This window comes from Carcharhinus amblyrhynchos, chromosome 22, assembly GCF_965287045.1.
Source record: "Carcharhinus amblyrhynchos chromosome 22, sCarAmb.v2.hapA, whole genome shotgun sequence".
NCBI classification, from domain to species: domain Eukaryota; kingdom Metazoa; phylum Chordata; class Chondrichthyes; order Carcharhiniformes; family Carcharhinidae; genus Carcharhinus; species Carcharhinus amblyrhynchos.
This window is the reverse complement of record NC_137345.1, coordinates 33,817,184-33,841,082: the sequence shown is the minus strand read 5'-3', so window position 1 is coordinate 33,841,082 and position 23,899 is coordinate 33,817,184. Positions and strand designations below refer to the sequence as shown.

Genomic DNA, 23,899 nt, shown 5'->3' with positions numbered 1-23,899 from the left:
AAGGTCTGTTGACCTCAGGTGGGATTTTCCAGTCTTGGGGCAAGAGCAGAGGGAAAATCCGCCCTCATTGTTTTTGCCTTTTTAGTGTTCAAATTTAATCCATAATTTAAACTTCAAGGTTTTACTTGATCTGCAGTGTTTTGTTGAGCCTTTTTGGATTCTACATGCAGCCACCTGAGCTGCAGAGTATTTTCAGCATTTTTTGTTTTCATTTCACATTCCCAGCATCTGCAGTATTTTACTTTTGAAAGTAATGTTGCAATTAATTTAGAGAGTGAAAACATCAAGCAGAATTCTACTCCAGGTCACCATCCAGTGACCTCTACTGGAGAAAGAGTGCATGAATGCAAGAATTTAAACATTTAAATATGTGTGCAAGTGTGGCCTTGCATGCCCATGTGTGCAATTTGTGTTCATAAATACACACATCATAGATGTAACTAGGAGTGGTTTAGGTGTGATGCCATCCGCAATACACCAAATAATTCTGAACCTTGAGCCCCTGGTGAAAGATTGGATGAAGAACCAGAAAATATCTATTGAACTTTGTCTACAGCATTAGTCAGAACCTCCAAGATTGAAAGGGGGCCAATTGAAGAGCAGGTTATTGGGAGGCCAAATGCTAAGTTCTGGTGGTGGATTATTTCACATTATTTATGAATAGCTGTAATAGCTTCCAGTCCAGCAAACAGGCAACACTTCAGCAATGAGATATGAGACGTATTTAATGGACTCTGCTTTACATTCCCTTATGTGATTTAAACTACACAACAAACGTTTTCACATAAAGTAGAAACAAAATGTACAAAATTTCATCAAAACGAAGGACAATACAGCTGCATTTTCCAGACAGAACAAGCAGGTGGTGTAAAAAAAATACACTTATTTATGACACAATGACTCATATTTATATTGCACAGACAGGTAGCTTAACATACATATTTATACACAAAGACACGTGGTTTTGGATTGCTGTATCTAGCAACTGACTACTATTTTCAAAATAGTAAGAAATAACTATTCTGCCCTATGATAGCTGTTCAGAGATCAGCTTTACATTGTCAGAACTCAATGCATAACTTAAATATATTTATTGTTGGCCTGACTGTATGTTAAATCTGATTTTCCAGCAGGCAATTTGTTTGACACTGTGGAAAAAACACTTCACCGTTAAAATATTTATGAAAACTTTCTGATTTTAACAACCCTCACTGGCTTACACAGAATCGTTTAGGTTTTTACATTATTTAATTTATTAGTGCGATTCCCAGAGGAGGAGACACGTATAAATAGACTGCAGATCATTTGATTCCATTTGGTAGGGCACTCACCTGGAATAAGTTATTACAGGCTAGACACAAGCTATTCAAGCTGACACTCTACAGCACAGTCCACTGCAACACTTTTCCAATTCAGTTTTAGGAGGCTTTGTTCAGTGGACGGCATCTAAAAATATAATTTAATATATTTTAACTCTAGTTCCCACTCCTTATTTACATGTGAAAAATAATACTGAGCTCTTTTTTTGTTGTTGCAGAAGGTCTAAAAGTCCTTGCTCGCTTCCCAGGAGGCTAAGCTATTTTCAGGCACATCTGCATGCTTGACCTAAATAAGGGGAACAGCTGGAGGAAAGCCAAGTCAAACTTAGGAGACAATAATGTTTGGGATTGTTAAGTGTTTGGAACAAGAAATAAACAAGCAATATTGCCTGAAAACTAAAATTATTTTCGGACAAAACTTAAGTCATTATTTACGAAGGGAATGAATTGCCACCAGAGTAAAGAAAATGTTACGGGAAATATCAAATGAAATTTAAATGGGCAACAAAGAAATGGATGCCATAATAGAGCAAGCTTCATCATAGAAAGAGATCCTATACCCAAAAATTTAAGCACGATTCTCTCTGAAACCATCCTACTCTATTTTTCTATAACATAATTTGTGAGCAATATGTATGTAAAGCAAAGGTGAATTTTGGGTTACATTTGCTAAGTAGAATTGACAAAAAATCTGTAATGGCCAATGTAATAAAGGAATCAGTGGTTGCAGCTCAGTGCTTTAGAGCATCAGTGACAGTTACATAACAAATTTGCCTTTTTTTTCTGTGTGTACTTGCTTTGCTGAAATACAATATCATTTATATGAGTATCTAAATTATATATTGCTAATTTATTCAATCTTAATTGAAATGTATATTAGTCTCAGCTCAACATTATCTTCTCCAAACATCAAAAAAAATCAAAAAGACACCAAAAAAAGTGTTTTGGGCTGTTCCAAGTAAGTTAAAAGAAAATCTGCTTCCATATATCTGCAGAAAGTGCAATAGATTTTGTTCAGCAACAAGAGGTAAGTGCATACTGCTATGTTCATCTAAAGATTACACTTAAATTCCTACGAGGATCTGATGCCTTTTATATCTAATAGAGATCAATTTTAGCCGGTGACAGTGACTGCTAGACAGATACATGTTAGTAGCGTTGGACAACTTGATCAGGTTATATCTTTACCAGTCAGTGATGACATATATTGATTTTGTTTTTGAAATCTGTTGCAAAAGCAGAACTTATAACAGACTCTCCCAAGTTGGAATGCAGGGAGTCGGTAAATTATATTGCATTTCCCTGGGTAATCACAGCCCCCTCCTGGAAATTCACTGTGTTGTTCCAGGAGACTGCTATTCATTGAATTAGCAGAACTGCTTTGCACTGCAGTAATAGTGCAAATGACTCTTTAGTGCAGCATATAGATTCCACCTAAATACCTTGCCTGAAAATTCTCCCGTCTCACTCGCCCTGGGAGTCGTTTAGACAATAAATCCAGCGGACCATTCAAAGTGCCATTGAGCTCGGGTGGGAATTTCCGGTCTTGGGATGCATGCGGCTGGGGAAACTGGCCGAAATTGTCCTGTCTTGCCTGCTGCAGGAATTGTAGCAAATGAGACGGAAAATTTGGACCATTCAAAGATCCCTTGACTGGAATTTCCAGTCTTGGGTCGTGTGTCCCCTGAGAATTCCGCCCCTGTTTCTGTGTAATTAAGTTTTCAAATAATTTGAACCCAACCAGATGGGTAGCATGTAAGCATGGAACATTCCTTGTAGCATGGAACATTCAAGTGATGGGGCATTATTGCTTCCTGTTCATGCCAATGGGCTCTAAGGTAAGAAAAATTCAGCTACAAATATCCTTGTGTGCCAGATAAAATGGAATAGAATAACCTGATAACCAATGTTCTTTTGTATCTGTAACAATAACTATTACCTAGTATGCTTAAAATATATTTGCTTATTGAAGACTTTAAAACAGCTCTTTAAAATGGTGGGGATCGCTTACTTGCACTTAATTAAAAAAAGGTGCTCTGTGACAGCAATGGAAAACTATACCAGTTTGACGAAGGTGACTTAAAAAGCTACACAAGTCATTTCTTGTAGTATTCATTAATTAATGGTTATATGTGTAAGACAACCTCCAGCCGTTAGCAGCAACCAACAGGTGAACCTACTTATTAACTATCCCTTAGGAACAACCAACCTGGACTCTCAGTTTGGTACTGGATGACTCACCAAATCTAAAGCATGTGATTAGTTGGTTATAAGAACTATTTTTATGCCTCCAGTTCTTCACTGTTCAATTTTCAGATTAATCCCAATCTCAGTTTGGTTATTATTTGATATCTTGGCAGGGTTAGGAAATGGCCTGGTCAACCAAGAATGTTTGCCTTGATACCTTCAGTAAGACAGCAATCAGCAAAGTTGCACCAATGAAGGCAACTCCTACAAACCAACAATGTTATGTTTCATTCTTCAACTTTATTATCCTGTTTTGTTACATGTTTTGATGACACATATTTACCCAATTTTTTAGCTTTGTAAATATCTATGTGACTCCAAATATATGCGGGTTAGGTTGATTGGTCATGGTAAACTGCCTCGTAGTGTCAGGGGGATTAGCAAGATAAATAGGTGGGGATTGGGAATTGGGCCTGGATGAGATTACTGTTGGTGCAGGCCTAATTGGCCGAATGGCTTCCTTCTGTTCTGTAGGGATTTTATGAAGAAAATATCTCAACCGAATCCGCAAAATTACAAGTAATCTCTCCTACAAAGTGACCTATTTTCTATGACCATCTTTTCTGTGCACTTTTTGAAATATACGTTTGCAGGAATTGACATGAAATTGCCCTAGTGGTACTCAATACTGTTGTGTGTAAAGTTGTTCAGGAGGAATGAAGTTTAGTCTCATTAAATCAAAATTGCTGTTATCCGGGTCTTTATGTCACTTAACAAATATGTGGGGTGATCATTGACAGTTATCAAAGCCACTGAATTGACCCCATTGATTTCTTTGTAAATGTGTGCAAATTCCCGTGCGCTACAGTGTGCAAAAAGATACTCAGTCAACTCAGTGTTTTTGCCTGAAGGAATGTGTTTGCCTCATTCAGGTGCCTATGGAATGTGTCCATATCTCTCATTGCAGGAGAAAGTTTTAACAAACAAAGGTTCTATACCAATAAATTAGCTATTTTAGCTTTCTCAAATATTCTCACTCATTTACTCATCTGTTTGACAAGAGTTTATATGGAAATATTGACAGAACTCATTTATAAGAACATTCCTCCCATCTGTGCACACTCCAGAGCACAGAAATTCAAAAGAAAATTCAAGTGCACGTTGGATTGGCACAGCAGGGGGTTTGAGGGAGAAGAATGCAAGAAGGACTGTGAATTGTACTCAGCGCTAGAGGACAGCATCACTACTCGTGCTGTAACAAAGAATGTTCCTTTATGTAACAAGAGTATCACAGTGAGGGGTGTTGGATACATTTACTTTTCTCATTTTGTAAAAACAGGATGAAGTACACCTCACTCAACATCAGCTTAATATCAAGCAGCCAGCCTACGTGGCTAATAGCAAGTAAAAAGCTTAAGCACATTAATATTAATGTGTCTCTGTACAGTAAAACTTTAATGATTGCAATATTTTTAAAGCGAAAGGTAATATTATAATAATCCATCAAAAATTCAGTCCTAGTCAGTATCATTAGTGAGATTTGTTACTGTACAAACAGACCATCAATTTTGACTGTCAAAATTGCTATGCACGTTAACTTGTTCAGTCATTTTTTAATCTTAGAGACATTAGTGCATTTTATTCTTCTCCAGTTGATGTTAGCATTACATAGCATTCAGCAATTGTTCCTGTCCTACAGTGTGTATACATTCACCCATGCACATCCACACTCACACCCACACACCTACATTCAGTCTCACACCCTTCCCCACACACACACACACACACACACACACACATTGTGATTAGCAGCAGTGGACTGGCAAAGTGCAACATCACCTATCAGGAGGCCGGCTGGCATCCTCTAACTCTATTCTTTTTCATCTCAAGTTTTGCATGAATTATAAATAGTTATGAGACTTCATTGTTAAAATTATGCAAATAATCTTCCATTAAACTGTACATTATTATTAGTCTTCCATCTCTGATTCACATATTGCGTGGAATATCCTCCTCCCACATTCCATGTTGCCCCCCCGACCAAACTCATCTGAATCTGACGTGAACTCATAAGTATAAAATTGTTTTTTTCTGCTGTAGGTGCACCAGGGTCCTACTACAGTGAAACTCATTTTCAGAATAGTTCTCTGGATTCTGTGAGAGTAAAACAGGGTAGGCAAGTTCTATTTTGCTTTAGCACAAACATCATTCTACTCTATATAATTGCTGAAAAGTCATGGCCAATGCATCTCTAATGAGGGTGAGCGAATTTCTGTTTGAATTGAACAGATGCGGACTGTGTTACGGGTGCCTGTAAGAAATTAGCAGTTTGAGAAATATCTTCACCATGAAAGCTAAGCTTATTTGGACAGCCATTAAACACAAACTGAAAGTCTATGAGGGATATGAGATTTTGAATCTCTAAAAGGTTATTGTGTACCCATAGCACAATAGTTTGTTAACTTGGTGCAGAATTTATGCAACCAGACAGATATTTCTAAAAGTGCTGTATAGGACCTTACAGGACCATTAAAATATTTTCTGAGAACTTGGCATGTAAGTGCTTATATCATTTTCAGCTTCTATCTGAACAATTATCTTATTTTGAAACCAAAACTGTTCAGGTAACCATGACTTAAAAAAGACTTTTGCAATATCACTTATTGAGCAGTGAGTTGCGTATTAACAACCATATAGAATAGCAGTTTTCACCATTTGGTAGGCCATCAAGGCTTCTCTTTCGTATCATGATGTGATGTCAATGCTCTACCAGTCTCCGGGTATGAATCAAGTGAATGGCTTTTCACTTTAGCTTTTTCTAGTCCATTCACATTATGTAAAATCGAAGCATCGTCATAAAAATATACAGCAGATGTATGTGATCGTAAACCATAGACAACTTACACCTACACAAGAGTTTGCATTGAACATGCTGCTATTTACAATAAATTATCATCATGCATTATCAACACGACTTTCATAATAGAGCTAAAACTGCAGAAAGTAGAAGTGAGCATTTAGGGAAAATTTGGAATACAACTTGGAGGCTCAGATGGCTTATTTATTAGTTCAGAACTATGGCGGTTAATGTGTACCAAAATTAATCATGTCTTAACCCTTTGAGTACTGGATTTTTTTGCACCTTTCAAAACATAGATATTTCATCAATGATTAACTTACAAGATTGTGTAAAATTATAAGGTTTGAATACCGAGGTTCCAAAGTACAAAACACAAATTTTGTAATTTTTTTGTAACAAAAATGAAAAAAAAATACAAAACACATCAAATTTGCATATATATTTGTCATGGTGCAAAGATGCTGCAGTAACCCCCAAAGGGTTAATGGAAAATGGTGCATAACTGAGGTATTGATAGCATCTGATCAATGAGGAGTTTGTGGGATAGCAGGAATGGTTTCACTTCTTGAGGCCAAGAGCTAGGTCGACTTCTTCCTCTGGTTTTAGGGAATGCCACTGTGCAATAGGCCGCCTGGGATTTGCCAGCATGTCTGACCAATGTCGGAGCTCTGTGCCGGTGGCGTTGCTGCCAACAAAAATCTTGCCGATGGCATCGTTCTTGCCGATCTTGTCGTAGTCCAAGACTGTGACACAAACCTGGACTTTCTGTGTGTTAAATAAAAGACAAGATGGTTATATTGTGAGCCAAGAAAAACTGGCTACCTTTTAAGCAATTATCCCTTCATGATAATTTCATTCTATGCACCAGTTTAAACTCTGTAAAGCAACAAGGCGAAAAGTCCAATCCAACCAGACCAGCTCCGGTAGATTTAGTGCATTTAGGAACAGAACTGATGCTGTTTTTATGATGCAAGTAATGGGAATAGCTTCCCTACATTGAGCTGTAGGGTATTTCTGTGTATGAACACAGCAAATCTATAGCTTGCTGCTGATGTTATGCTTCATCACTATTATTTTATCACCAGAGATAAAGAAGCAGCGAAGAACAGTAAAGTACAACAAGACATTCAATTAAACGTTCATATGCCCTCATTCTATCACTATCACCTTACAGGAAGTTTTTAACAATGAACATATAAATTTTATTTTCAAAAAGCAACACAAAAGGCTAGAATTCTCTGGTCTCTCACAGTCCTCTACCACTGCCAGCAAGAATGGAACATTTGAGGCCCAGCCAAATCCCCATTCACAGCAGCGAGACCAGAGAATACCCCCAGGCACGGGAGAGATCAGAGAATTCCGGCCAAAATGTGCAGCTTCCTAACTCCACTCTTAGAAGCACAAGCCCGGATCAGGAAATATCAGTGCTTATACAGGAATGACCATGCAAATGCACCACACACAGGGTGATGTTGTGTGAAGTTTGTAATAGAGTAGCATAGTGAAAATGTTACTGGACTAGCAATCCAAAGGCCCTGACTAATGTCCTGGAGTTCAAATCCCACCACAGCCACTGGGGGAGTTTAAATTCAATTAATAAAATGGATCTTATTAGATGCATCAGATTGTCAAAATAAAAAAAACATCCAGTGGTCAGCACTGCTGCCTCACAGCATCAGGGACCCAGATTCAATTCCAGCCTTGGGTCATGTCTATGTAGAGTTTACACATTCTCCCTGCATCTACGTGAGTTTCCTTCAGGTGCTCTGGTTCCCCCTACGCTCCAAAGATGTGCAGGTTAGGTTGATTGGCCATACTAAATTGCCCCTTAGTGTCAGGGGGATTGGCGGGGTAAATATTTAGTGTTACGAGGAGAGGGCTTGAGTGGGATTGTTGGAACAGGCTCGATGGACTGAGTAGCTTCCTTCTGCAATGTAGGGATTCTATGATACTCTGCAGCACATGATTGAACAATTCTGGAGCATGAAAATCAAAGAAGATTATGAGTTTTAAAAATATATTTACGGGATGTGGACATTGCTGGCTGGGCCAGCATTTATTGCCAATTGCTGATTGCTCAAAAGAAGGTGGCAGTGAACTGTCTTCTTGAACTGCTAGTCCACACGAAGTGGATACACCCGGAGTGCTGTTAGGAAGACAGTTCTAGAATTTTGACCCAGTGACAGTGAAAGAATGATATTATTCCTTTCCTTTTCTACAGCAAATGGAATCATGGAGGACTCTGTCAACTGTTACTCTAGATCAAAATTCTTCATCATGCATGAAGTTAGCAGAAGGAAAACATGAGGTTTGATATTTTCCCAAATTACAACTGTGCCAGTTTTACAGCAATAGAATAGATTTGGCTGTATTTGTATACAACACAAATTAAATGTCAACCTTATATTTTAAAAGTATTTTATCAATTTACCAGCTAAATCAGATAATATTTGAAAAACATGAAGCAAAACAAGTCAATTACTATTCTAACGGCCTTCTATATGTATAGAACCTCTCCCTGTTTGTCAGAGCGGCCAATAACTGAGAGATAATCAATTCACGGAGCAAGGTCTGGACTTCACCTTAATGCGTCACCATGTGCTTGTAAAACCTTAGCTTGTCAAGGATGTAATACCTTTCGACTAAATGTTTGATTTTCTTAACTTAAAAACAGGGTTCTGGCTGCATGAATGAGAGTAAACCAATGGCCACAGTCTACGGTCCTCTACGATCTGCGGAATGGTAGTCAGTTCTGAACACCGAAAACATATCTGCTTTAGCAAGAGATCCACCTGATGTTGACAATGAAGACTCTTGAATGTATTAACAATTCTATACCTCTGGATCGAACTCCCCAGAGTGTGAGCAAGGAATATGGATACCGAAAGAGATGCAGACACTGATGACTGATGAATAGAAATTCCTTTTGTCGGAATGCCTGAGCTTTCTTGTTCTGTGCCCAAATAACAGGGAGCCTCAGAGGAAATGTTGAATTTAAATTCTCAATTTCATTATTTTGTCAATGAACCTTCTTGTTCTGTGTGGGGATTTCTTCCAGTGAAGCAATATTGCTAAAAACAGCCCTTTTCAAATCTTTTGAGTCCACAAAGTTAAAGCAGCAATTTCACTAATGAATGCAGGAATAAGAGTAAGGGGCATTGGCCATGCTAAATTCTCCCTCAGCATACCCGAACAGGCGCTGGAGTATGGCAACTAGGGGATTTTCACATTAATTTCATTGCGTTAATGTGAGCCTACTTGTGCCTAATAAATAAACTTTGAACTTTGAAATATGCTCTGGATACTGGAAATCTGAAACAAAGCATGCCAATATTTCCAGGGATGAGTGACCACTAGATTGTACCAATATTTACAAACATTATCATAAGGGGAAAAACGTCTGCTAACATGGATAAAACACTACTTCCCAATCCTTACCACCCTGTCCTACAATCAGTGTTCAGAGAAAAGAGATGAATTCGAGTAATGTCCATGTGATGCACAAAGTATTTGTTGAAAGAATTTTTGTGCAAAATAATGGGCTGCTTGTACAGTGGTTAGCACAGCTGCCTCACAGTGCTTAGGGACCCGAGCTTAATGCCAGCCTCGGATAAGTGTCTGTGTGGAGTTTCCCTTTGTCTGCATGTGTTTCCTCCAGGTGCTCCAGTTTCCTCCCACAGTGTGTGGGTTAGGTCGATTGGCCATGCTCAATTGCCCCTTAGTGTTGGGGCTATTGGCAGGGTAAATACACAGGGTCAGGGGATAGGGCCTGGGTGGGATTGTTGCCAGTGCCGGCTCGAAGGGCCAAATGATCTCTTTCAGCACTGTAAGGATTCTATGATTCAATGATTCTTCTTTAACTATGAGACATTGGAACTTCTTTGAGGGTTCATTAAATATAAAGAACAAAGAACAACACAGCACGGGAAACAGGCCCTTCGGCCCAACGAGCCCGCGCCGCCGTCCTACTATCTCAGTGACCTATTCATGATTTTAGTCTACGCCTAACGTGCGAGGATCAGGGAGGTCCAATTTAGGGACAATTTTAGTACCCAATCAATCAGCCTAAAAGCACATCTTTGGGGGATGTGGGAGGAAACCGGAGCACCCGGAGGAAACCCACGCAACCACGGGGAGAACGTGCAAACTCCCACAGACACAGGCCCAAATCCATGTGTCCGCACAGCAACAGAGATAGTCTCTGAGCTGTCATGTTGCCCTCGAGATGGTCCAGTTTAAGCACACTAACGACATGAAGCAATAGGCAACTCCCGAAGCAACATCCAAGAGCAGCCCACTACAACCTGCCGCCTGCATGCCCCTTGCTGGACTTAAATGCCTGTGGAGACAAAAAATTCATTATTAAACAGGCAAAGACTAACATTCCTGAGGCAAAACGTATTCCCAGGCCTACAATGTTCAGTAAGGCCTACTATATCCCCCTATATGTAGCCCGCTCATATGGCTGTCTAAGTGACTCTTAAACAACCCTAGCGTGCCTGCTTCCACCACCTTACTCGGCAGTGCATTCCACACCCCCACTACCCTTTGCGTGAAAAACTGCCCTCTAATATTTGTCTTATACCTAGCCCCCCTCACCCTAAGCCCGTGACCCCTCGTTCTATCCATTTCTTGTAGCGGAAAAAGCTTACCACCATTTACTCTATCTATCCCCTTCATAATCTTATAAACCTCTATTAGATCCCCCCTCAGCCGACGTCTCTCAAGGGAAAACAGCCCAAGTTCATTCAATCTTTCCTCGTAAGACTATCTATTATTATCTATTATCTATTATTATTATTTATCTATTTTTTGCAAAGATTAAGGTCAAATACATTTTCTTCCTCAAGGATATTTTGGACTAAAATAACACCTTGTAATTTTATAGCAGCCTGAGCATATTGCATATTTTTTTATTCATTATTCATCATAATTTATTGTTTTTTTTTAACTGGTGCAAGTTCTCAAGGCACTCTCCCTTTCTCCCTCCCCACACTCACTCACTGCACGATTTCAGCAGCTCTAACAGCTAGGGCCTTGTTAGATTCAAATACAAGCCTTTTGAGATCATCACTTAGCTATCACGTGGTAGCTTTGCAACTGGATCAAAATATTTTAAAATGGACCACATTCCTGCTGAAGTTTATTGTGAGCCATTGAACATCAATAAATTTCTTTTTGCTGACTTCTGTGCTATTCAGCAGGCCCCAGGCATGAAGATACAGTACTCCCATTGATCTCCTGAGCCTGTAGTGTTCTATACAGAACTAAAGTGTTAAGCATGGGCTTTAATTCAATTCAGGCAGCAAGGGGATTTTTCTCGATGGTTTTTAATTATTATTTTTGACGAATATTGACTTGTTAGGAACGTAAGTAATGATATTGCCGAATTTTCTTCCCCTGTGCATGGACTTGGAGATAGGTGGGAATTGAACTGGCCTAACAAGCTTTTGCTCAACTGTTTATCAACATCTCTGAAGGGATGACAGACATACTGGCTTCCAGGAAAGTTGTTTGTCATATTTCCTTCATGGTGTATTACTGGGCATTGTCAAATCCAGGAAAAATACAGTACTCCAAAGTCATAGAGTCATAGAGGTTTACAACATGGAGACAGGCTCTTTGACCTATCTTGTTCATGCCGCCCCTTTTTTTAACCCCTCAGCTTGTCCCAATTGCCCACGTTTGGCCCATATCCCTGTACCTGCCTCTACCACCAGCTCTGACAGCTTGTTCCAGACATTCATCATCCTCTGTGTGAAAAAATTGCTCTTCTGGACCCTTTTGTATCTCTTTCCTCTCACCTTAAACCTATGCCCTCTAGTTTTAGACTCCCCCCACCTTTCAGAAAAGATATTTACTAATTACCTTATCTATGCCCCACGTTATTCTGTAAGATCACCTCTCAGCCTCCTATGCTCCAGAGAAAAAACTCCCTGTCTATCCAGCCTCTCCTTATAACTCAAACCATCAAGTCGTGGTAGCATCCTAGTAAATCTTTTCTACACTCTTTCTAGTTTAATAATATCATCTCTATAATAAGGTGACCAGAACTTTACACAGTATTCCAAGTGTGGCCTTACCAATGTCTTGTACAACTTCAGCAAGACATCCCAACTCCAGTATTCAGTGAAACCAAGCATGCCAAATGCCTTCTTCACCACTCTGTCCACCTATGACTGATTTCAATGAACCTGTACCCCTAGATCTCTTTGTTTTATAACTCTCCCCAAAGCCCTGCCATTAACTGAATAAGCCCTGCACTTGTTTGATTGATCAAAATGCTGCACTGCACATTTATCAAAATTAAACTCCATCTGCCATTCGTCAGCCTACTTGCCCAATTGATCAATATCCCATTGCAATCCTAGATAACCTCCTAGATAACACAAGTGACCTAATTTACAGTGGATCTGGGCTTACAGTCTAGGACACTAGGGGTAGTAACTGAGATGAATACCTATGTTAACATCCAATGTGCATTAGGCATACATAAAAAAGAAGGATCAAGTTATGAATAGAGGTAAGTTATCAATTCTGATTTCTAAATCTAAATCCCTTCATAGCCTTGCTCTTCCCTATCTCTGCAATTATCTACAGCCTTATCGTCAAACACTTCATTCCTCCACTCTTATCCTTTTGTGCATCTCCACTTCATTTCAGCCACAGTTGGTGACCACGTTTCAGATGGCAAGGCCTCAGTGTCTGGAATTCCTTTTCTCTGCAACTCAACATCCCCTTCTCTATGACCCATTTTATACCTGCCTATGACTTTTTGGTCACTCTATCTAATATATTTCTCTTTGTCATGCCTTCCATTTTTTTCTGATCATGTCTCCTTGGAGAATCTATAGGGACATTTTTCAAAGGTAGGGCGTGATGTCATTAGTTACTGCTTCCAATCTGTATTTGTTGGTGTTAGATGAGGAATCACTCTTTCTTATTTACAAAAGAAAGACTAGCATTTTGAAATACAAGTTCTGCAGTTTGCAACCTAGATTTTGATGCTTCACTTCCACCTTTTTGATGCTCTATTATTCCCTCTGCCATTCATAGGATTCTTCTTCCCCATTCCTAACTTTGCTGCAGTATATCAAACCGCATTACCGGAGAAAATTTCTCTGTTTAGAATCAGAGAATCATAAACACCGAAACAGGAAATTCAACCCAACTCACCCATGCCAAACAGATTTCCTGAACTGAACTAGTCCCATTTGCCTGTGTTTGGCCCATATCCCTCTAAACTTTTCTTATCCATATACACATCCAAACGTTTTTTAAATGGCAGCTCACTTCATATACGCACCATGCTCTGTGTGGCAAAAGTTGCCCTGCAGGTTCCTTTTAAATCTTTCTCCTCTCACCTTAAACATATGCCCTCTAGTTTTGGACTCCACTATCCTGGTGAAAAGACCTTGACAATTCAGCTGAATGGTCCTTCAAGATTTTACAAACCTTGATAATGTCACCAAGGTCTCTTCATCTCCCACTAAATCCACCTCACCAGCCCACACTTGGCTGCCTCATCTTCTTTCCCTTCCTGTTCTTTATCTTTCCACAACACCTCTCACTCATTCCTGGCCCCTTCATACCCTGTTTTGGCATTCTCCTCTCCTCCTCTCACCTTCATTTCCTTATATTCCATTTATCCTCCTCCTGTGTACTCCTCTCTCCTCCTCTCCTTTCCTCGCCCCAGCCCCCACCCCAATTCTATTATCCCATAGCCTCTAACCCAACTGTCAACTCCGACATGGAACATCACAGGTGATGCATAAATAAAGGCGAGTAACAAAATGAACAATGCTTAAGGTACTATGCAATCCAGTTTCAAGTATTTCACAGTAAGAAACACAGCCAGTCACGATACATTCACGAATCACACCAAAAAGGGTACCAATACTCAATTACAAAATAATTCGGGCATCAATATTTTGACTCAGGTTCCCTGTGCAAACGGAAGATGAATGCATTGCACAAATATTTCAATAAAATGATGCCAGAAACGCAAAGTAAAGATTTCTACATTGGATAATCATCACTAGGTATTCACGGGTGCATATTGCGCTGAGCAGATTGTTTATAGACACACAGAGTGTGCAAGTCCACAGATCCTTGAAGGTGGCAGCACAGGTGGAAAAGGTGGTGAAGAAGGCATAGAGCATGCTTGCCTTTATTGGACGGGGCAGAGTATAAAAATTGGCGTCTGATGTTACAGCTGTATAGAACGTTGGTTAGGCCACATTTGGAATACTGCGTCCAATTCTGGTCGCTGCACTACCAGAAGGACATGCAGGCTTTGGAGAGAGTACAGAGGAGATTTACCAGGATGTTGCCTGTTATGGAGGGTCTTAGCTATGAGGAGAGATTGGATAAACTAGGGTTGTTCTCCCTGGAAAGACGGAGGATGAGGGGAGACCTAATAGAAGTGTATAAAATTATGAGGGGTATGGATAGGGTGAACAGTGGGAAGCTTTTTCCCAGGTCGGAGGTGACAAACACGAGGGGTCACAGGTTCAAGGTGAGGGGGGGGCAAGGTTTAACTCAGATATCAGATGGACGTATTTTACACAGAGGGCGGTGGGGCTGGAATGCACTGCCAAGCAGGGTGGTAGAGGCAAACACGCTGGGATCGTTTAAGACTTATCTGGGTAGTCACATGAGCAGACTGGGAATGGAGGGATACAAAAGATTGGTCTAGTTGGACCAATGAGCGACGCAGGCTTGGAGGGCCGAAGGGCCTGTTTCCTGTGCTGTATTGTTCTTTGTTTGCCTTCCAATTGGAGCAGCATTCTGAAGTTGCAGAATGTATTTAACAGATGCATCCCATTTACTAAATACTGTATTCATTAATCACAAATTTACAATTTTAAATCATGCGGCTTTTGCTATCAACACATTAGTGTGCACGATGTTCCTTTGAGAGGAAGTTTACTGTTATCAGCATTGATATGTCTTATAAGGAAGGGGTTAGCAGCAATTAAAAGTATGGCAAGAAATAAGAACAAGAAATCTTGAAAAACTCAGGAGAAAAGGCATCCTCAGTGAAAAGAAATAGCCATGCCCTGCCTGATCTGCTGAGTTTTTCCATCATATTTTACTTAGTTCCAGCATTCACTATATCTTGCTTTTGTAAAGCAAAACATCCCACTTTCCTCACAGGTTGGCTCCCTCCCATTTGATCCAAAGATGTCCTGTGTACTCCTCTCTCCTCCCCTCCTTTCCTCACCAACCGCCCCCCCACCCTGATTCTATTGATAGGCAAAGGGATCCGGGTGTACAGGTACGCATGTCACTGAAAGTGACAATGCAGGTGGAGAAAGTAGTCAAGAAGGCATACGGCATGCTTGCCTTCATTGGCCAGAGTATTGAGTTTAAAAATTGGCAAGTCATGTTGACGCTTTATAGAACCTTAGTAAGGCCACACTTGGAATATAGTGTTCAATTCTGGTCGCCACACTACCAAAAGAATGTGGAGGCTTTGGAGAGGGTACAAGAAAAGGTTTGCCAGGATGTTGCCTGGTAATGGAGGGTGTTAGGTATGAGGAGAGATTGGAGAAACTTGGTTTGTTCTCACTGGAGTGACGGAGGTTGAGGGGAGACCTGATAGAAGTCTACAAGATTATGAGAGACATGGACAAAGTGGATAGTCAGGGTTTCCCCAGGGTGGAAGAGTCAATTACTAGGGGGCATAGGTTTAAGGTGTGAGGGGAAAGTTTTAAAAGAGATGTACAAGGCAGAATTTTTACATAGAGAGTGCTGAATGCCTGGAACTCATTGCCAGGGGAGGTAGTGGAAGTGGATACGGTTGTGACTTTTAAGGGGTTTCTTGACAAGTACACGAATGAGATGGGAATAGAGGGATTATGGTCCCTGGAAAGGTAGGGGGTTTTAGTTAAGTCAGGCAGCATGGTCGATGCAGGCTTGGAGGGCCAAAGGGCCTGTTTCTGTGCTGTAATTTTCTTTGTATCATGTGCTGGTTTAGCTAAATTACCCCAAGATAGAGTGATTGGCGGGATAAATGTGTAGGAGTTAGGGGGGAGGTCCAGGGATGGGTCTAAGTAAGATGCTCTGTCAGAGAGTTAGTGCAGATTCAATGGGCTGAATGGCCTCCTTCTGCACAGTAGGGATTCTATAGCTGGAACTTTACCGTCCTGTCTGTCACAGGAATCGTAGCGGATGAGGGACAGAACATGGAAAGGTCCATTGACGAGTAGAATTTTACAGTTTCAGGAAGAGTAAGGCTGTCAAATTCCACCCAATGACTCTATGACATTTAAAGACAATGCGGTTTGAACTGAGCAGGCAGTTGAAGATTAGGGCTGGTACAAGACTGTGTTTGTATTTGTTTATTATGAATCATGATCTTTGGGATCAGTTGTATTGATTGGATAAGCAATACAGTTTCCCATTATACACCAATGTTTCACCATGGGAAAGCATATCGCCATTCTGTGAAAGCCATGTGAATTCTCTCCTGAAAGAATTGGGGGTCCAGTACTACTAATCTGAGTTTCCAAAAAAAAATAGCATTTTTCAACTGCATTTGTAACCTGGATTTTGGTGCATTGATTCTGCTTTCTTTTCTCCAGTTGTTCCATTAGAGTTCTGGAGCTTGATTTGTTCTCTTGGCCCATTTCAGTCCTGATATCTCTCTAACTGTCTGAATCATAAGGTTCTGTCTATTCTCACTAGCTGCCTGAATGTATTTCATTCTGCAATTTCCAATCCATCAACCCCAAGTCTCTGCCTGCTGTCTAACTGTGGAAGAGCACAAGTAGATAATTCAGCCTCCAATGAGCAGAGGTACCATTCTTTTCTGAAGTTCAGAAAATGAATAGGTTTTAAATGCTGGTGTCTGAATCAATAGTCTTGCTGGCGTTACAGTCAATAACCTGTGCAACAGTTATAAATGTAAAGTTGCCATAGTCCCAGATGACTGGTGATGATTTAATCTGAGGATCACCACACACCTGGGGCAAAGGACAAGGTTGAGAGGGCAGGGCCTTCATGAATAACAAAAGCAGAAAGTGCTGGAGAAACTCAGCAGATCTGACAGCATCTGTGGAGAGAGAATAAAGCCAAAGTTTCAAAACGTTGTTTCAGATTCCAGCATCTGCCATCTTTTGTCTTTACCTTCATGAATAACGTCAGCCAGCGCGTGAATTGAACCTAGGCTGTTAGCATTGCTCTGTGTCACGAACCAGCCATCCTTCCAACTGAGCTAAACTGACACCCATAACCAACCCTCATGTGCAGCAGATACATACAAGTAATGAAAGACTTTTGTGAGATCAATGACTTTTAAGTGATACATTACAAATTATGACAATGTTGGATGTAGTGATCAGGTGATGGCAGTTGAATGCGGGCTTCCTCAAATCAATTAGGAAAGCCAAACATGCACTGAAGATGGCAGGTTGGAAAGTACACCTGTCCTCATGGCAATGTTCTGCTTCCCATTAAAGGCCTGACAAAAGGACTCGCATAGCAACCAGGCTGGTCTTCAGCTATCAGGACTGGAGGCACATGTACAGGACTGTGATAAATAATTTCAGCTGCCTTGGGTCTTCACAATCTGGAGATATGTGAGTGAATTACTCAGACATCAGATACATGGGCACAATGGTTAGCACTGCTGCTCCATAGCACCAGGGACCTGGGTTTGATTCCCGGCTTGGGTCACTGTCTGTGCAGAGTTCTCCCTGTGTCTGCATGAGTTTCTTCCAGGTACTCTGGTTTCCTCCCACAGTCTGAAAGATGTGCATGTTAGGTGTACTGGCATGCTAAATTCTCCCTCAGTGTACCCGAACAGGTGACTAGGGAATTTTTCACAATAACTTCATTGCAGTGTTAATGTAAGCCTACCTGTGATACTAAAAAATAAACTTTAAATTTAAACTTGAATAGATTGCTACCTATGGAGTTTAATGTGGAAAAGTGTGAGGTAATTCACTTTGGCAGGAATAACAGATTTGTAGAGTATGGGGCTAACGGTAGGACTCTGAATAGTGTTGACGAACAGAGGGATCTAGGTGTATATGTGCATAGATCCCTGAAAGTTGGAAATCAAGTCGATGAGGTTGTTAGGAAGGCATACGGTGTCTTGGCGTTTATTGGTAGGGGGATTGAATTTAGGAGCCGCAACGTCATGTTGCAACTGTACAAAACTCTGGTGCGGCCGCACTTGGAGTATTGTGTACAGTTCTGGTCCCCACATTATAGGAAGGATGTGGAGGCATTGGAGAGGGTACAGAGGAGGTTTACCAGGATGTTGCCTGGTATGGAGGGAAGGTCCTATGAGGAGAAACTGAGGGATTTGAGGTTATTTTCGTTGGAAAGAAGGCGGCTAAGAGGAGACCTTATTGAAACATACAAGATGATTAGAGGTTTAGATAGGGTGGACAGTGATAGCCTTTTTCCTCGGATGGAGAAAGCTAGCACGAGGGGACATAGCTTTAAATTAAGGGGTGGTAGTTATAGGATGGATGTCAGAGGTAGGTTCTTTACCCAGAGGGTGGTGAGGGATTGGAATGCCCTGCCTACTGCAGTTGTAGATGTGCCTAGTTTGGAGGCGTTTAAGAGGTCCGTGGATAGGTTTATGGATGGAAAGGGATTGGTTTAGGTTAGAGGGTCATTGCTTTTTTCTTAATTGGTCGGCGCAACATCGTGGGCCGAAGGGCCTGTTCTGCGCTGTAATGTTCTATGTTCTATAAGTGGCAACTGAGAGAATGAAGCCAGAGAGTGTCTACAATACAAACAGAATTCCTGCAGAGGTGCCTGTTTAGAAAGCCGATCTGCAGAGCTGGAACCAAGTGGCAATCACAGAAACCACAGCTTGTGTTAAATATTTATTTAACCATCAGCTGCACAGTGACCTGACAACTCAAAGTCCTGGTTTAATAGTAAAACCAAATGGTTTTAACACATTAACAACTGCAATCTGTGAGAGCAGTAAATCTCCAGCTTTTGTTCAGACTGCAAGGAGGGAGTGTGTCCCAAAAACTCAAAGCTCAAACAGATACTGTGGGGGTGGTGTTCCGTACTGATTACATAGAATGCTGTAAGTCAGTGAAAAAAAGAAATAATTTGCATTTATATATCACACAATATTCCAAAGTACTTATGAATGTAGTCACTGTAGGACAATGCAGAAAATGTGACCCAGCAAGATCCCATAAACAGAAGTATGATAATGGCCAAATTATCTGTTTTAGGAAGAAAGATATTATCTTATTCTCTTCAAAATATTGCCCTGGTATCTTTTATGTCCACATGGGAAAGCAGACATGGTTCTTTTTCCTTAAATTAATGACTCCACAGAACAGTTCCCATTTATTCTGCTCTGCTATATTTGTTCCATGGAGCAGTAGTTGAATGTAGCACCTACAGCTGGGATTTTAGCTACCGGAATGTTTGGGCCAGTGGCTACAGTTCAAAATGGCAGAGTATTTGAGGCAGGATGTATTGTAATGCTGCTTCCGGATGGGCTCAGGGAACGGATTTTGCAGAATGGCATTTAATGTTTTGTTATCCATGCCCTAATTTTGAAGAGCTCACTCTCTAACAGAGCTTCTGTCAGGAAATGTTCTTTTCAGCAGAGTGGGAGAACCATTGGGAATCTCCATCAAGTGCGGCACAGTGGTTAGCATTGCTGCCTCACAACTCCAGGGACCTGAGTTTGATTCCCTGGTCTGTAAACCCCAGACCCACAGCAATGTGGTTAATATTGAAACAGTCCAACAAGCCATTTAGATCAAGGGCAATTAGGGATGGGACACTATGGTGTCTGCACATTCTCTCTGTGTCTGTGTGGGTTTCCTCTGGGTGCTCAGGTTTCCTCCCACAGTCCGACAGACATGCTGGTTAGGTGCATTGGCCATGCTAAATTCTCCCTCAGTGTACCCAAACAGACACTGGAGTGTGGCGACTAGGGGATTTTCACAGTAACTTCATTGCCGTGTTAATGTAAGCCCACTTGTGACGCTAATAAATTAAACTTCGTAACAGCAGGGAAATCTGTTCTTAATACAGAACTATTTGCATCATATCACTAGGGGGTTCCATTACAGCATTATAGATTTAGCATCCCATCTGAAAGACAGCTCCTCTGACTTTCAATACTCCCTCAATCCCATACAGAAGTAGTAGCTCATGCCTCTGGAGTAGAACTTGAACATACAACTTTCTTACTCAGAAATATGAATGCTACCACTGAATCACAGCTAAGACAGGGGTGCTTATTTAAAATATCACTTCATATCCACATCAAGTGACTGACCTCTGAAGCATCTTCATTGAGAGGAGGTATTCAGTTTCTGATATAAGATGGAATTGTTGGCTCATCATCTTGGGCATTTGAAAATGGACATTGGCAGAAACCTTTTTTAAATTTATTCTTTCATGGGATGGGGGGTATCACGGTCAAGGCCAGCAATTGTTGCCCATCACTAATTGCCCTTGAACAAAATTGTTTGCTGGGCCATTGCTGTGGGTCTGGCATCACATATAGGTCAGACTAGATAAAGATGGCAGATTTTATTCCCAAAAGAGGACATGAGTGAATCAGATGGGTTTTTACAACAATCAGTTAGTTGTCATAGTTACCATTACTGAGACTAGATTGATACTCCAGTTTATTACTTGGATTCAAATACCATCAGCTGCATGGTGGGATTTGAGACCATGTCCTCAGAGTAGAAACATTACTCTATCATCTCCCTTTGCCTGATTGCCCACTCATTCTGCCTTGTTGTGAAGGTTGAGTGAGACAGGCAGAAAAAAGAGAAAAAGTTATTTTGCTGCATTACTTTATAAATCTGACAGATTGACAAGTTACCTCCCAGCAGATTCATACTATGTTCAAAAATTCATTCCTGGGGTCTGGGCCTCACTAGTGAGGCAAGCATTTATTATCCATTTCTAGCTCTAGCTGAGAAAGTGGTGACAGAATGGAGTTACTTACTAGACTTACTAGGGTGGTATGACGGCACAGTGGTTAACATTGTTTCCTCACAGTGCCAGGGATTCGGGTTCAATTCTGGCCTCAAGTCACCATCTGTGTGGAGTTTGCACCTTCTCCGTGTGTCTGTGTGAGTTTCCTCCGGGTGCTCCAGTTTCCTTCCACACTCCAAAGTTTGTGCGAGTTAGGTTGCTTGGCCATGTTAAGTTGCCCCTTAGTGTCAGGGGGATTAACAGGGTAAATACATGGGGTTATGGGGCTAGGGCCTGGGTGGGATTGTTTTCAGTGCAGACTCATTGGGCCAAGTGGCCTCCTTCTGCACCATAGGGATTCTATGATTCTGTTCTATCATACCGCAGAAGGTGGTTTAGAGTCAACCAGATTGATATGGGACTGTGGGCGAAGCCTGGTAACATGGCAGATTTCCTTCTCTGAATACCATTTGGCAGCCAGTTGGGTTCGTAACGACAATGTGGTAGCATCATGGTCACTTTTACTGATGCTAGCTTTTTCCAGTTCAAATTACTTCAAATTCAACTCAATCAGCTTTTACGTCACCTGGATTATTCATCCTATAAGGTTACCAGTAGAATCAGGAGAATGAAATGGCTTTGCATTGTTCTGTTTCTTCAAGGAAGTACCTCTCCTCCTCCAGGCAGTTCAGCTACATAACAACAGTTATTATCGCTCATAAATCATTGCATGCTAAGCTCTTTGAGGTATATTTATGGGAGTGATAATAAAGAGGTAAATAAGTAAAGTATTTTCAAATGCCATGAAGAGTTTATTATGTTGGGAGTGAATGCAGACAGATGCTGTAATGGAACCCCCTAGTGATATGATGCATATAGCTCTATATTAAGAACAGATTTCCTTCTGTTACAAAGTTCAGTCAATGGATATTCCAGCTGGTTTTCCCACTGTGCCGAAAAGAACATTTCCAGACAAGAAGTTGTATTTGAGAGTGCTCCCTTTAAAATTAGGGTTTGGGCAGCAAAACATCAAATGCAGTTCTGCAGAATCCGTTCCTTGAGGCCATTCACAAGCAGCATTACTGCCTCAAATACCCTTTGCCATTTTGAACAGTAGCCACTGGTTCAAAAGTAGCAACTTGTAGGTGTTGCATCCATGGAAATGCAGAGCAGAATATATTAGAACAGTTCTGTGGTGTCATAAATTTAAGGAAAAAGGACATAGAAGAGAAACATAGAGAATTCTTTGCTAAACAATAGTCATAGGTACGGGGAGGTGATGGCCTAATAGTATTACTGCTAGACTATTAATCCAGAAACTCAACGAATGTTCTGGGGACCTGGGTTCGAATTCCACCACAGCAGATGGTGAAATTTGAATTCAGTTAAAAAAAATCTGGAATTAAGAATTGACTGATGACCATGAAACTATTGTGATTGTCAGAAAAACCCATCTGGCTCACTAATGTTCTTTAGGGAAGGAAATCTGACTGGTTTGGTGGCACAGTGGCCTCACAGTGCCATGGGCCCCAGGTTCGATTCCCGGTTTGGGTCAATGTCTATGTGAAATTTGCACATTCTCCCTATTTCTGCGTGGGTTCCCTCTGGGTGCCACGGTTTCCTCCCACACTTCAAAGATATGTGGGTTAGCAGGATTGGCCATGCTAATTTGTCCCTTAGTGATAGGGGGACTAGCTAGAGTAAATGCATGGGGTTATGGGGATAGGGCCTAGGTGGTTGGTGCAGACTCAATAGGCCAAATGGCCTCCTACTATGCTGTAGAATTCTATGATTCTATGTGACTTCAGAACTACAGCAATGTGGTTAACTCTCAACTGCCCTCAGAACAAGAGCAATTAGGAATGGGCAATAAATGCTGGCCCAGCCAGCGATGCCCATGTCCTACGAATGAATAAAAAAAAATCAACACTGAGGGATAGCGAACTCCTGTTTCACTATCAGTGAAGTCAGCCATTCATCCCCTCAAGCCTTGAACATAAGAACATAAGAACATAAGAAATAGGAGCAGGAGTAGGCCATCCAGCCCTTCGAGCCTGCCCCGCCATTCAATAAGATCATGGCTGATCTGTCGCTGCTCAGTTCCACTTTCCCGCCCTCTCCCCATAACCCTTAATCCCCTCTCCTATCAAAAACCCATCAACCCGCGTCTTAAAAATATTTAGCGAGGCAGCCTCCACCACTTCAACGGGCAGAGAATTCTAGAGATTCACCACCCTTTGAGTGAAGAAGTTCCTCCTCAACTCCGTTCTAAACCGCCCCCCTTTTATCTTGAGGCTGTGCCCCCTAGTCCTATTGTCTTTTTTGAGCGGGAAGAGTCTCTCCACCTCTATCCTATCCATCCCATTCATCATCTTATACGTCTCAATGAGATCTCCTCTCATTCTTCTAAACTCTAACGAGTACAAGCCCAGTTTATTCAGCCTCTCCTCATAGCTCAACCCCCTCAACTCTGGTATCAGCCTAGTAAACCTCCTCTGCACTCCCTCCAAGGCCAAAATATCTTTGCGCAGGTGCGGCGCCCAAAACTGCACACAGTACTCCAGCTGCGGCCTCACCAATGCCCTATACAGCTGCAGCAAGA

General features: G+C 41.2%; 1 protein-coding gene across 3 annotated transcripts in view; it reads right to left on the bottom strand.

Annotated features, from left to right (window-relative positions):
* Nucleotides 1-735: 735 nt before the first annotated feature.
* LOC145357046 (synaptotagmin-B) overlaps nt 736-23,899 on the bottom strand; it is a 732,627-nt gene continuing 709,463 nt past the window's right edge. For all 3 annotated transcript variants that reach the window (XM_080210102.1, XM_080210103.1, XM_080210104.1), the window contains one exon: nt 736-7,131. In XM_080210102.1, coding sequence (XP_080066228.1) covers nt 6,925-7,131 — 207 coding nt within the window. In that variant the 3' untranslated portion in view covers nt 736-6,924. The remainder of the gene's footprint in view (nt 7,132-23,899) is intronic.